At 36.2% G+C, this 15,424-nt stretch overlaps 1 protein-coding gene across 7 annotated transcripts in view; it reads left to right on the forward strand.

Moving 5' to 3' along the window:
* The window catches only part of ATP8A1 (ATPase phospholipid transporting 8A1), a 232,601-nt gene that overhangs the window by 96,810 nt on the left and 120,367 nt on the right, over positions 1–15,424 (forward strand). For all 7 annotated transcript variants that reach the window (XM_043572754.1, XM_043572751.1, XM_043572755.1 and 4 more), the window contains 4 exons: positions 4,973–5,045; positions 7,129–7,234; positions 8,423–8,505; positions 12,310–12,359. In XM_043572754.1, coding sequence (XP_043428689.1) covers positions 4,973–5,045; positions 7,129–7,234; positions 8,423–8,505; positions 12,310–12,359 — 312 coding nt within the window. The remainder of the gene's footprint in view (positions 1–4,972; positions 5,046–7,128; positions 7,235–8,422; positions 8,506–12,309; positions 12,360–15,424) is intronic.

The following is a 15,424-nucleotide window of genomic DNA, read 5'->3' on the forward strand; positions in this document are numbered from 1 at the left end:
ACATTTAGGCTCTTTCCATAATTTGGCTATTGTTGAAAGTGCTGCTATAAACATTAGGGTACAAGTGCCCCTATGCATCAGCACTCCTGTATCCCTTGGGTAAATTCCTAGAAGTGCTGTTGCTGGGTCATAGGGTAGATCTATATTTAATTTTTTGAGGAACCTCCACACTGTTTTCCAGAGTGGCTGCACCAGTTTGCATTCCCACCAACAGTGCAAGAGGGTTCCCGTTTCTCCACATCCTCTCCAGCATCTATAGTCTCCTGATTTGTTCATTTTAGCCACTCTGACTGGAGTGAGGTGGTATCTGGGTGCGGTTTTGATTTGTATTTCCCTGATGAGGAGCGATGTTGAGTATCTTTTCATGTGCCTGTTGGCCATCTGGATGTCTTCTTTAGAGAAGTGTCTATTCGTGTTTTCTGCCCATTTCTTCACTGGATTATTTGTTTTTCGGGTGTGGAGTTTGGTGAGTTCTTTATAGATTTTGGATACTAGATCTTTGCTTGCTATGTCATTTGCAAATATCTTTTCCCATTCTGTTGGTTGCCTTTTAGTTTTGTTGATTGTTTCCTTTGCAGTGCAGAAGGTTTTTATCTTCATGAGGTCCCAATAACAAAGTCCTTTCTAAAAATTAAATCTCCTTTTAAGCGATTGTAGTTTGCAACCGATAGCATCATTTAAAAGTAGGAGGTACAGAAGTCTAGGTGGCTCAGTCCCTTGAGCTTCTGTCTCTTGATTTTAGCTCGAGTCATGATCCCAGGATAATAGGATCGAGCCCTACATCAGACTCCGCATTCAGCATGGAGCCTGCTTAAGATTCTCTCTCTCTCCCTCTGCCCCTTCTCCCCTGCTCATGCACACAATCTCTCTATATATAATAAAATAAAGAAACTTAAAAGCCAGAGGCGCAGATCCTTTCAAAAACTGGTGCTATAGTCACACTACCTTTGTCTTCCTGTGTGTGCACATGTGTATTATATGTATGTGCATAATGTATACATTTAGTGTAGGCTGTGGCTGATGTGGATTTTATTCTTGTTTTTAATTTTTAATTTAAATTTTATTTTTTAAAGTTCATAATGCAATGACATGTTGCAAATTCAAATGGTATAAGGAGGGGAAGATTTTCCTCCTTTCTTTCTCTCTGAGCCCTTCATTTCCCCTCCTGGAGGCCGGCAGTGTAATCAGTTTCAGGTGTATCCTTCCAGATCTGTTCTACATATATACATGCACGTATTTTTTTCTCATGTATTTACAGAAAGCAAAGCATACTATACGCCCTGTTTTGTACCAGCTTTTCTTTTGACAGTGCATCTTTTTGGTTGGTCCAAGATCAAATGAAGAGATTCCTGGTTTTTGTATAGTATTCGTTATGTGGATGTACCACAGTTCTTTAAAGCAACATCTTTCTTAGTACTTGAGTTATTTCTAATCTTTTGCTATTAAAAAAATGTGCTGCGAAGAATGAATTTGTACGTACATTTTGCACTAGGTAGATAGCTAGTGTAAATTCCTAGAACTGAAATTACTGGATCAAAGGATACATGCATTTTAATTTTGGTAGAAATTACCCAATTGTCCTTTTGAGAAGTTATGTCAATTTTCATTCTCACCAATGGTATGATTTATCTTTTTCCATAATCACAACAGCACAGAATTGTCAAACTTTATTTCTGCCAAATTGATAAATTTAAATTTCATTTCTCTCATTTTCAGGTAATTTTCAGGTAAAATTTCAGGTAACAAACCGGAGCTTGTATTTAAAGCGCTCGTATTTCCTCATCTGCTCATTGTTCTGCCATATTGTTGATCTCTGTCATATTGGTTTCTGGGAGTTCTTTCTATTTTACAGAAACTGACCTTCATTATATGAGTTGGAAACAGTTTTTCCCAGTTTTTCACTTGGCTTTTGATTTTTGCTTGCAGTAGTTTTTGCTCTGCAGAAACATTTAATTTTATGCAGTCAGATTTATCTACTTGTTTTGTGAATTACGCATGTGATACGTAGGCATTTCCCACTCCTAAGTTATTTAAAAAATTTTCCCCTATCTTTAGTATCTTTATTAAATTGTTCATCCATCTGGGGTTTATTTGGTTTAAGGTGAAAAGTATGGCTCCACCTGTTTTTTTTCCTTTATTTCTAATGACCTTAGAAAACATTGTAATGAGTGTTGAATTTTTTTTTTTAATTTTTTTTTCAATGTTTATTTTTTTGGGGACAGAGAGAGACAGAGCATGAACGGGGGAGGGGCAGAGAGAGAGGGAGACACAGAATCAGAAACAGGCTCCAGGCTCCGAGCCATCAGCCCAGAGCCTGACGCGGGGCTCGAACTCACGGACCGCGAGATCGTGACCTGGCTGAAGTCGGACACTTAACCGACTGTGCCACCCAGGCGCCCCATGAGTGTTGAATTTTAAAAAAATGTCATAGTCCATGTCATATATGAAAATAAGTAGTACTGACTGAAGCCATATACATTCTAAATTTTCTGTTAATTTTTATTGCTCTGGGGGATCTTCATTTTTGTATACTCAGGGAATAGTTATTTACAATGTATCCTAGTTTTTAAAGAAGCCTTCAGGAAGCTACCATTTATGTGGCATTGTGGGCCACCTGCTTCTTATTCTCCTTACCTTAACGTTACACTCCCTATCTTATTCCTTCTTGCAAAACACCATAATTTGTCTCCTTGTGTGCCTCATGCCAGTTGAAAATTTCTGTGGAAAAATCTAACAAAATGTTGACTTGACATTTGTATTTGTGAGCGGTTTGCTGATTCATACAGTTTTGTCAACTGAGTTTAAATTCTCACTTTTACTTTTAAGGCAGTTGGTTCTTATTTTGAAATGACGTGAGCCTTCTAATTTTATGTTTACTTTTACTAAAAGTGAAAGTTTTGTAAGATTTCAGAGAGGAGTAGTGAGAGCTCCATGCCTGAGTTATCCAACCCAGGCTATGTGGATTAGCAGATGATTTATTTGTGGTTTTTATGATCTTAGAAAAGAAGCCACTTCCTGGTTGAAGAGTTCTTATTTAGCATTATTCATGGTAGAAGAAGCTTCATTGGTAAATGGAGGGTAGGATGTGTGCGTGTAAAGATTTCAATTGCACATCTAGAGTTATTTGTTATAAATACATTTGAAAGTTGTATCAATTATGGGAACTGTGATTTATGAGATTAAAGGGTTTCTGTTGAGATTAACAAGACATATCTTCAGATTTGTGAAAGCTTTTAGTCTGGAATCCTTTGGAAAGAAGATAGGCCTCCACATGCAAGATGTTACTATGATTATTCCTTGACATTTCAATTTATCTAACAAATAAGTAGGAATGTATAACTAACAACCATTAATGAATACATTTTAATAATAGGGAGACTTTATGGAGCCTCAGAAATAAACTGTTTTTAAGAAATGGTAGTATTTGGAGGAAAACTTATGTCAATTTTTTATGTTCCCATTGATAAATCATTTAAAAGTTACTGGATTTTTCCCTCTATCTTTAAAACTGGAGGAAAAGTAGTAATGTGTTTATTCTGTCTCCTAGGGATGTTTTGAGAATTCTAAACTACTACATGCTAATGAAGATGTACTATATTATAATTTTCATAATTAATAGATCAAACTACTACATGTAAATGGAGCTGTATTTTATTATAAACGTTCTAACTTCCTCCTTTGGTTTATGGGAAAAACATATTTCATTGATACTGTGTATGTTTCATTATTTCAATTTCTTTTTTTCTTCAATTTCTCCTTCCTTTCAAACTGCTGGATTTAAAATACGAAACTCTTGCTATTTGGCATATTGGCATTGATAATATTCTGTAACTTGTAAAAATTGTGATTAAGAGCTTTCTGGGTTATAGCTATTTATTACTGGATACATATTTTTCCTTGGTGAATTCCAGAATTTTTTTTATGCACAAAAGGTTAGATGTATATATTTTCACTGAACCATTGCAAAATACACCCTTTAGGTTTGACATTCCCACTTAAATGCTGCTTGTTCTTTTAATCTCAACATCTTGATATTAAACCACATGGCCATGAGATTAATAATAGCTAGATTATAGATGCAATTTTTATTCCATTTATTTCATATGTAGTACATAAGTGTTTGCTCATCCAACGATAGCCACACCGCAAAAAAATCCCATATATTTTTATGATTTGTTCTTCTTATATAGACACAGAACAAGTGATATATACATAAATATACCAGATATCTGTTAGTGACAGATGTTGATAAGATATATAAAAAGCTTATTGCTTATATTTTTATATTCCATATGATAATTCTATAATGCTAGCCACTACAAATAAAGATTTCTCATTGGCTAAAGTAAAAGAATCAATATTGTTTTTTATAAGAACTTGATTCTCAAACTCTAAAACCTGGAAAAAATTAACGGGAGTAGAAGAATTAAATTCCAGGTACTTTAAAAGTTTTATTACTTTTTTAAAAAGTTTTTAAACTTCATGTGGCCACAGTATAATTTCACTCCAGAAAAATGAACTATAAAATACTATTTTTGGGGCGCCTGGGTGGCGCAGTCGGTTAAGTGTCCGACTTCAGCCAGGTCACGATCTCGCGGTCCGTGAGTTCGAGCCCCACGTCAGGCTCTGGGCTGATGGCTCAGAGCCTGGAGCCTGTTTCCGATTCTGTGTCTCCCTCTCTCTCTGCCCCTCCCCCGTTCATGCTCTGTCTCTCTCTGTCCCAAAAATAAATAAACGTTGAAAAAAAAATTTAAAAAAAAATACTATTTTTATTATACTGCAAAAGTCCATTACATTTTAGAATAATTGAAAATATTGTATGATTCAATTATGAAATCTTTGATATCTGGAAATGCAGACTATATTGAATCTATTAAGGGTTTGCATAATGATTTATTTAAAAAGTTAGTCACAAATAGAACAATGACTTGTATCAATGAACCAGTTTTACTCCATTTATTTTCCCCTTCAGGCAGAGCTCACAGTTTGGAGACGAAAAAACATTTAGTGATTCATCATTGTTGGAAAACCTCCAAAATAATCATGTAAGCAACATAAAACCATTATCTTTTTGTTAATGAGTAAAAGCTAATGAGTATTTTTCTGGATTATCGTCTCTCTTTATATATTCTTTTTTTTCAGGATCATTTTTAATACTTACCAAAATCTATTCTTATTAAATCCTTTTACCTGGTCAACACAAATTCATGGTTATTAGAAATTCAGTTTTAATAGTATTGTTAATCAATATTCTGTCTTTTCAAAATGTCTTATATTAAATAATTATAGAACTCTGTATGAAACAACTCACTATTCACCATTTCAGAATATCTGTAGAAATGGTAGAAATGAATTACCTGCTCAAAACAATAGGCGAGTGCCAACTCTGTACAGTAAGAAGTCCAGATACCTGCTGCTCAGAGTGACTGCTTGACTTACGAAGTTATTGTCACTTATAAAAATTCTGTCAGATCAAATGATACGGCTTCCTGAAGTTGACACCCCAGAACTTCATCAGTACTGACTCATCACCCCAGCCCTCATCAGTACTGACTTCTAGAATATATCCTGTTTGTTTTCTTTCCTTCCTTCTCACTTTCACGACCCTCGTCCAGACTCCCAGCATTCCCCAGCCAGTCTCCTTGCTTCCATTTTTTTTTCCCCTCCAGTTCTTGCTGTGCATGGCAACTGGAATCATGGAACTGGAAGTCACTTCCATCACTTCTCTGTTCAAAACCGTTCTCTGGCTTCTTAACTCACAGCCATACACGGTCCGGCCCCTACCTAAATCACCAACCTCGCTTGAGCTGCTCTTTCTTTCCCCCAGCCCATACTGGCTTCTATTTTTTCAAACACACTTCATTCTTTCCTTCTTTAGGACCTTTTCAGTCATGTCTGATTCCTGCTTGATGCAAAACTCCTTGCCCAGTTCTTCATGAGGCCAAACGTCATCAGACTGGCCCAAATCACATTACATGATATTTGCACATTCTCTCCTTTATGGTCCTTTCACACTATAAATAAATATTTGTGTATTTATCTGTGTTCTTTCTTTCCCACAAGTTAAGCTTCATGCAGCAGGGACCATGTCTGTTTTGTCTACTGTACTAGCCTGAGAACAGATTTTTCAAATAATGTTATGATTTACCCTTCCAATCACTTCAGTTGTGCTTTCGTTTAGTTTGTTGTTTTTTGTTTTGTTTTGTTTTGTTTTTTGACCAAGACCATAGGAGAATATTTTTTATTTGATATTTCTTTTCATCAGGGGCCAAACAGGAAGATGTTTAATTTAAAAGATCTGACTTCTTGGGGCGCCTGGGTTGCTCAGTCAGTTAAGCATCTGACTTCGGTTCAGGTCATGATCTCACAGTCCATGAGTTCGAGCCCCCACGTCAGGCTCTGTGCTGACAGCTCAGAGCCTGGAGCCTGCTTCTGTGTCTCCCTTTCTCTCTGCCTCTCCCCTGCTCATGATCTGTCTCTCTCTGTCTCAAAAATAAATAAAAACGTTAAAAAAATTTTTTTAATTAAAAAAAATAAAAGATCTGACTTCTTTTTTCCTATATGCTCTAAGTTCCTTGCAGAAAGGATCCACTTTTATGTCTTCCTCAGGCTGTAAGAATCCATTGTACATAGTTATTGCTCAACAAAATCTTTGTATTTAGTAAAACATGTTTCAGATTAGGGTTGTAATTTGTAGAGAGAGGGAGGGCAAAGCTTTACAGAGAGGTATCCTGCCCTCATCACCGCAACAAAGTGGTGGAACCCTACTAAGATCAGATGCCAAAAGCTTAATCTAATCAAGATTTAGAACCAGGTAAATGAGCATTTTAGAATTTCTCTCATGTCTTCTAAGGGCAGGATTTGACTATATCTACCTTTTTCACTGTGCTGTTTTTATTTGGTACCACCAAGTTGTCTTATATAATTGTTTGAAAAATTAATGAAAGCATGTAGGAAGGAATGATTTTAAAAATACATTCATAGTAACTGTTGGCTTCTTAGTTGTCTATGCCCTCACACCTTCAATGCTTTACAGCTACAGTCTTAATAGGCATGAAGTAATATTGCTATCGTTAGTGTCAAAATGTTTAGGTGAAAAAGGCTGAATTATGTGTTTATTTCTTACAGCCAACTGCACCTATAATATGTGAATTTCTTACAATGATGGCTGTTTGTCACACAGCAGTGCCAGAGCGAGAAGGCGATAAGATTATTTATCAAGCAGCATCTCCAGGTACAAAAGAAGGAATTATAATATATTTTTTCAGTGGAAAATTGTTCTGAAATTTCAGGTTGTCTAGAAAAAAAATCAGTTTAATTTGAAAATGAAATAACCAAGTTATGGGTTTTTTTTTATTAAAAAAATGTGTTTACTAATTAGAAAAACTTGGCTTTCAGAATTATATAGGTTAAAATATGTAACTTCATATATGTAACTTTTGGTATATGACATAACTTGTGTGGAAATTTGAATAACAAAATTCACACAAGTAAAAAGTACTAAAAAGTACTCACACATAGTAAGTTCTCCCTTCTTTGAAATAACAAATTTGCTTTCCTCTTTTGGAAATGGTAATCAAGGAGCTTGAGTATTTCTTTGGATGAAGAAAATTCACACATTTGAAAGGGATTCAATAAAATATGTATTAGCATGGTTATCAATATTTAATACTTCAGCTTAATTTTAAACCTGTTTTCAATGTAATTAGGCAGTCAGTTTGATGATTGCAAGACTGTAGGAAAGAAAGAATATATTTTAAAGAACTTCATTTTAAGTGTTTTAGCTGTATTCTAAACCAGCACCCATGACCTTGTAGAATGTACCAAATTCCTAAAAGGCATAAAAAAATTACATCTCATTTTGATGTAGTATGGTGATGAAAGTAATACATGATAAAATAAAACATCAATTTATTTATATCCATTTCTTTTTTTCCTTTGTCCAAGTTTCTCTTTTTTTTAGAGTTGGCACACAATGTTATATTAGTTTGAAGTGTTGACGGTGCATTTATATCCATTTAAATTGAATCCTCAATTAGTATTTTTTTTTTACATTCAGTGTTTTAGGAGAAAAGCACAAATGCAAGACAATTTTGTGCATTTGTTTTGAGAAAGGTTTTCTAGAGAATATGTGGAACCAAAGGTACATTTAAATTTTCCTTCTTAGCTGTGTATGAGTAACAGTAAAATATGTCTCCTGGTTCTATAGATGTCTCAGATCCTTAAGATGATTCTACTCATTCCTTTGGCATTGTCATATAATTTTAAAAGAAATGGATTTCAATAACAGGGACCAGAATAAACAGAATTTTAATTCTTTTAAAATTAAACAGAAAATATATTACAATAATGTGTTTCTCTTGTACTGGGGATAATTTTTCATCTCACCATGTATTTGCTTTCATGTGTTTTCCTAAAACAGATGAGGGAGCACTGGTCAGAGCAGCCAAACAACTGAATTTTGTTTTCACTGGAAGAACACCTGACTCAGTGATTATAGATTCTGTAAGTTATTTGTTTTTAAGTCTCTTTTTCATCAAAGGAATGACATATGCATAACTTCAAAGATCAAATCATATCAAAGGATCATAGTAAAATAGACGTTCCTTACTCTAATCCCCTTCTCCAGAAGCAGCCATATCTCTTTCTTCAGGCATGTAAAAATCTCATATTTTCAAAAGCGTATGGGATTAATGATATAGGTCTTGATTCTTCACTTTTAAACCTATCTACTGACTTTGTCTTCTGTTAGGTTAAATGAGGATTTATCTCTCTTGATTCACTATCCCTTCCTGACATTACTGTAGTTACATGACAGTTTTTAGTTAAACAGGTATTCAGACCCAATTTTTATATATATACAGCTCAAGATCAGCAAAAGTGATCGTGGGGATAGAATTCAGAAAAGTGATTGCCTCAGAGTCAGGGAGGAAATGGATTGGAGGAGGGCACAGCAGTTTATGGGGTGATGGCAATGTTCTCTATCTCGATTGGGGTGGTTCCACAACTGTACCATTGTCAAATGACACAGTTTTCACTGACCTATACGTTTAAAGTCTGCATACTTCATTGTATGTAAGTTGCATCTCATTAAAAAATCATCATTTAATGTTTGTTATTATTCCTGTACCAGTGTTCATAGTTGAACATTATTGTATTCAGGAATTTTTTTTCTCTTTTTGCTTTTCCTGTTATAAATTATTTCCTGAAAATAATTTTTCCTTTATTTCCTAAAGATAAGTCCCTTATCTTTTTTTCAATTGCCTTATTTATTTTTTTTTTAACCTATTAGTGATTGTTGCCATACCTTCTTGGTACACTCTTATCAGTACAGCCACATCATATAATCTGTCAGTTGGCAGTTCTTACCTTGAGACCTCCCCATCCCTCTAGAAATTCATCATTCTTTTTGGTCTGTGCCAGCGTCGTCTAAAACCTGCTTCTACAACACTTGGGTTTTGTAGATTTTCTTTTGATTTTCTTCCATTTTGAACTATTTCCTGTATCTCAGATCTTCTTCATGAACTTCCTTGTTTTGATGGGATACATTTCTTGTTGGTTTCTTCAGGTTAAAAAGTCATTCTCAAAGCAGAGGACATAGTAGTGATAGTCCTCCATAAGTCCAGCTCCTGACTCTCAGGATCTCAGATACACTAGTTGATGGGTCACCATTCTGTTCATAGTTGTCATCCTGGAATTGGTTTGTTGTCTTCCTGGGGACTTTCTTTCTTTTTTTTTTTTTTTCAAATTTTTTTAATGTTTTATTTTATTTTTGAGAGACAGAGCATGAGTGGGGGAGGGGCAGAGAGAGAGGGAGACAAAGAATCTGAAACAGGCTCCAGGCTCCAAGCTGTCAGTGCAGAGCCTGATGCGGGGCTCGAACCCACGATCGTGAGACCTGGGCCAATGTCAAATGTTCAGCTGACTGAGCCACCCAGGCACCCCTCCCTGGGGACTTTCTTTATCTCTATTCTGTGTTAGATCTTTTTTTCCTAAATCCTATGTCTTCCTTGCTCTTGGTTTACTCTTTTACTTTTGTGGAATACATTTTTTAGTGACTTTCTGGAAGAGATACATAGGGAGTAATTTATTTATTTAGATAGTCTAAATAAATATAGAATTCCAGGATAGAAATTATTTTCCTTAGGAATTTTGACTGCTCCACTATATTTCCGGTTTCCAGTACACCTAACTGAGAAATCAGAAGCCATTATGATTCCACAGGTTTTATGGCTTGCCCCTGCCCACTCCCCCACATTCTAGAAGATTCCAGGAACTTCTCTCTTCCAAGAGTTGGGCTATTTCATAAAAGTGTACCCTACCGGGAGTATTTTTAACGCTTTGTCCTGAGCACTGGTGGACCCTTTTTTTACATTTGGAAAATTAAATTCTGGAAAATTTTTCCATTTTCCTTCCCTCTTCCCAACCTACTTTCTCTTTTTAGAATTCTTGAAGTAATCTTTAACTTTTGTCTTCTGCTTTTCGTGTCTTTGCCTTCTCTACTTTTTGAAACTGTTCATCAACTTTATCTTCTCAGCCTTCTACTCATTTTTTTTATTTCTTCTATCATGTTTTTGGTTTCAAAAAGCTTTTTTGTTCTCTCGATATTTCTTTTTTAATAGTATCCTGTTCTTCTTTCATGAAATACTACATATATTACTTCTCTCAGAGGAATAATGACAGTTTTTTGAAATTTTCATCTAAAAAAATTTTACAAGCATTTAACAAAGCGTTTAATTACAAAGCATTTACAAGCATTTAAACTACAGATTTTTCCGGAATATAAAATGGTCTCAAACTGTCACTGCACTTGCTTTGTAGTGATTATAGTTTTGGGAGAAAATATACTTCACCAAAAGCTAATCAACTTCTAAATGTTCTTTTCCTAAGTTTTCTCATTTTCTACTTAGGAGAAAAGAACGGCATTTAATTACCGTATCCCTTCATATGGAATGTATGGTAGACTCTACCAGGTCTTTGACACACATTGCAATATGCAGAATAATAAGGCCAGTTTCCTCCTATACTACCAAAGAGCAGTAGCCAGGGTATAAATATGAATCCTAAAAACATAAGAATTATTACAAATAGTCTCATTGTTTTAGACATTTTCTTCATGGGTCCCATTAAAAAGCACGTACTGGCTAGTGCAGCAGGATTTCCAAGGGTATATAACACTGCAAAAAAAGTTTTATGCCACCAGAAAGGCACAGTTATCCAGTTCCAGTAATAGAACAGAAAATGCCACATATGAATCATATGACAAAGCACTTCAGTCTGGTTTTGAAACTAAGTGAAGAGACATTCAGGCTGCTCAGGAGCCTCTTGTGCCCATCAGGAAACCCAACCCTGAAACTCTGCAGGTCAACTTGAAATTTGGTTTTGAATTCTTTTTCCTCGAAATTGCTTTTATCTGTTTGTTTTTGATATCTCTGTTCCATGTTAGTGTCCTTAGATGTCTGTTAATCTTATGGTTCAGAATGAGGAATTTGAAAGCCAATGTGACGGTTCTGAGCCTACAGGGGTATTTGTCTACACTGAGCTTTACTCTAGGGTGGTCTGGGGGGATTTGTTTGAGAAGTCATAGTGTCTGTACCTGTAAGGCTTCTCTCGGGCTTATTGAATTCCCCAGAGAGTAATGTTGCAATTTCTGCCTGGGAAGGTCTGGCTGAGTAGCTATGGGTATTGGGACCCAGCATTTAATATGAATATGATCGCAGTGCACAATGTATCTTCAGCTGTGCCAGTCAGCTTCTAGACAAAAGGATGAGCCAGTGCTGAGAGCTGCTTTTCAAGTGGCTCCTACCCAGTTCTTCCCATTTTAGGCCCCTCTTTTGTCTCAGAATTCTAGAGCTCTCTGCTTTCTCACATCCTTAAACCATTTAAGGATTATGTGGTATAAATCAAGTGGATTGTCAGCCTTTCCCATGACCACTATAGCATTCAGCCTTCTTGTATCTGCTAAGATACCATTCATTGATCTGTGTTCTAGCTTGCAAATTTCTGGTGCTGTTGTCCTCTTTCTGACTTTCCTGCCATTGTAAGGTTTGTTTTGTTTTTGTTTTTGTTTTTCCTTTTTTTAAGTGTTTACTCTAGTTTTAGTGAGACTTTGGGATAGACAGAAATTAAATGCATATGTTCAGTCTTCCATCTTAACCTGAAAGTTAATAAACTCAATTAAAGAGGATATATTCAGAAGGGACGCTTTGTTTATGCTATTTTTTACATTAAAACTTCATGCATAGGTTTATTTCCAAAAAGCCAAAGATACTTCCAACCTGATGTAATCACATATTCCTTTTCTTCTAGTTGGGGCAAGAAGAAAGATACGAATTGCTCAATGTTCTGGAATTCACCAGGTAAAACAGCTGCTCTGTGATTTATATCTGCGAGATGAAATTCTATACATTTTTGTTTTTCTCTTTTAAATAACTAGGAATGTGCTTTATTTATTTAGCTAAATTTATTTAGACAAAATACTAAAATCATCAGTGTAGTTTATAATTGTCATAGCTGCCAATAAGTCATAAACACCCATCTTCAGAGTATTGCAGGACATGACTCCTTGAGGCAGTGTAAAAATATTTTTGAACATAGCTGGTCTGCATCACAACTGTGAAGTATAGGACCAAAAGTCCCATGGCTGGTGATCTGGAAACATTATACTTAGATGCACTAGGATTTATGTGTAGTGAAGATGAATCAGAGTCAAGAACCCAGCAGTCTAATTCTGTGTTCATTGTATCTAATTATCTTTGAGATTTCAGAAACCATATCCATCCCTCCATTAGGTATAAAACCAGTTATCATCTAGTAGGGAAAAGCAGAAATCAAAGAGATTATCCTACTTTATTTCTTAAGGTCAAATAATAGATGCCTTCTAATGATAATCAGTGATATCTCCGTGATTTTGGCTTTTTTATTTCTTCATGACTATGCAGTTTCCTAACCTACATTCTTAGGGCAAATAGGCCTCAGTTAACAAGATGGTTTTTAAAGATTGCATCACCACTAACAGGGCACTTAAGGTTAGGCCACGGCCAGGAGGTAACACTGCTCTTCAAGGAAATAAGAGTTTACCTAAATCCTTGAACTTTCTCCTACATAAGGCAAGCTTATACACTCACTGACTAGAAAAGGCATTTCCTACATTATGGAGGTTCCTCAAAAAGTTAAAAATAGAACTACCCTACGATCCAGCAATTGCACTACTAGATACTTACCCAAAGGATACAGAAATACCAACTCAAAGGGATACATGCACCCTGATGTTTATAGCAGCATTATCAACAGTAGCCAAATTATGGAAAGAACCCAATGTACATTGACTGATGAATGGGTAAAGATGTGATATACATACACAATGGAATATTACTCAACCATAAAAAAGAACAAAATCTTGCTATTTGTAACAAGGTGGATGGAGCGAGAGAGTATTTTGCTAAGTGAAAAAAGTTAGAGAAAGACAAACACCATATGATTTCACTCATGTGCAGTATAAGAAACAAAGCAAACGATCGTAGAGGAAAAAAGAGATGAAAACCAAGAAACAGACTTTTAACTAAGAAGAACAAACTGATTACAGTTAGAGGGGAGGGGAGGGGGGGGATGGGTGAAATAAGTGGTGGAGATTAAGGGATGCATTTGTCATGAGCACTGAGTATTGAATGGAAGTGCTGAGTCACTAAATTTTACATTTGAAACTAATAATACACTGTATGTTAACTGGAATTTAAGTAAAAACTAAAATAAATAAATAGAAACACTTGTAACTTACTGGGAAAAAAAGTCATTTCCTTTTCTATGCCAGCTTTGGCTGCTATCTTGGTTGGGAGTGACCGCATGCCAGTGGTTAATATAAAAAATAATGGGGTCTGTCTAATGTATTATTTAAACACTGCTCTCTTTACTTGTATGTGCTGAAAGGCTCAAGGGAAAATGCATGAGAAGTTGGATGAGTAACTATAATAGAGCATATATCTATATATGTATATATAGATATATATATATATTTCCAAAATATATTCCTGGCCTCTTTTTTTCATGTCAAAGTGGCTGTTTTTGCTAAGTCCACTTGCATTATACCCACAAGATACTATAAATAGTATATCATTAGCATTTGGGTATGTTTGTTTATTAACACATACCTGGAAGCATCACGAAGAAAAATAAAGCACGGTCAGGGGTTTAAGGTCTATCAGGATGCAGCGATGGGGCAGGCGTAAGGATAAAAGTGAGAGAAGTGGCTATGGTGGTATTAAAAGAGGCTCTGGGAAAAACATTAGTGGTTCAGACTAGGATGATGGTAGTGCAAAGAAAGTGAAGTTGATAGAATCCAGATACCTTCTGGAAGAATGTCAGGGGGCCTTTGGGGTGGATTGGAGGTGGAAGAAGAAAGGAGGAAGGGGTTAGAGCCTCTGGCGTAAACAGCTGAGTAGGTAGAGGTGCCGTTTATACAGATGGCAGATATAGGAATAGATGTGCAGGATGAGATGTTTGAATCATTACGTTTGAGATGCCCCTGAGATATACGGATGGAGGTGGTGGGGGCAGGCCGTGGATATGAGGGCCTGGAACATAAAAGAGAAGCCTATGATTGAAATATAAATTTGGTTCTTGTTGGCCTGTAAATGGGCTTTCTCTCTCTCTCTCTCTCTCTCTCTCTCTCTCTCTCTCTCTCTCTCAAATAATTAAAGCCAAAGAAATGAGTCGGATCTCTTAGATATAAAATACAGAATGAGAGAAATAAGAAAGGCTGAGTATTGCTCTACGACTAACCCCAACTTCTAAGGGTTGATTAGAAGAAGAGGAATCTGCAAAAGAAACTACTTTGTGGTTAGAGAGGTAGAGGATAAAGAGAGGATAACTGCATAGAGCCAGGAGAAGAGGTGGATTTCAAGGTGACCTTGGTCTTCTGTGTCAGAGACTGCAGCGAGGTTAGGTGAGCTGAAGGTGGAAAGTATATGCTGAATTTAGCCACTCAGTGGGAAGGTCAAGAGAGAAGTCAGGTGGCAGTGATGGGGGGGGGGGCATTCAGGGGATATAGGTGGAGACCATGCGTGTAGCAGTTGTTTGGGGTTGAGTTGTGAATGGGGATGTGGCTCTCTTGGGGCACATTCTTTGGGCTGAGTTTTGTAGGAGAGAGACTCAAACATGCACAACTGATGAGGAGGACCCAGTCTAGAAGTGGAAGACGCGGACTTGGGAGGGCAGCATAGCTTGAGGAGTGAGGTTACTGAGGAAGAAGAGAGAGAGAGGAGGTTCACATGTGAAAGGAAGTCCTCTGATAAGAAAAGAAATACTTCCTCCATTGTCAGGAAAAGAGGCAGAGAGGACGATGCCCAGCAGATAAATGTGTAGGTGTTAATGGCAAAAAGAACAGAGATTTTTTGTCTGTAGCTTTCATCAAGGTGAATTGCAAAAA

This window comes from Prionailurus bengalensis, chromosome B1, assembly GCF_016509475.1.
Source record: "Prionailurus bengalensis isolate Pbe53 chromosome B1, Fcat_Pben_1.1_paternal_pri, whole genome shotgun sequence".
NCBI classification, from domain to species: Eukaryota; Metazoa; Chordata; class Mammalia; order Carnivora; family Felidae; genus Prionailurus; species Prionailurus bengalensis.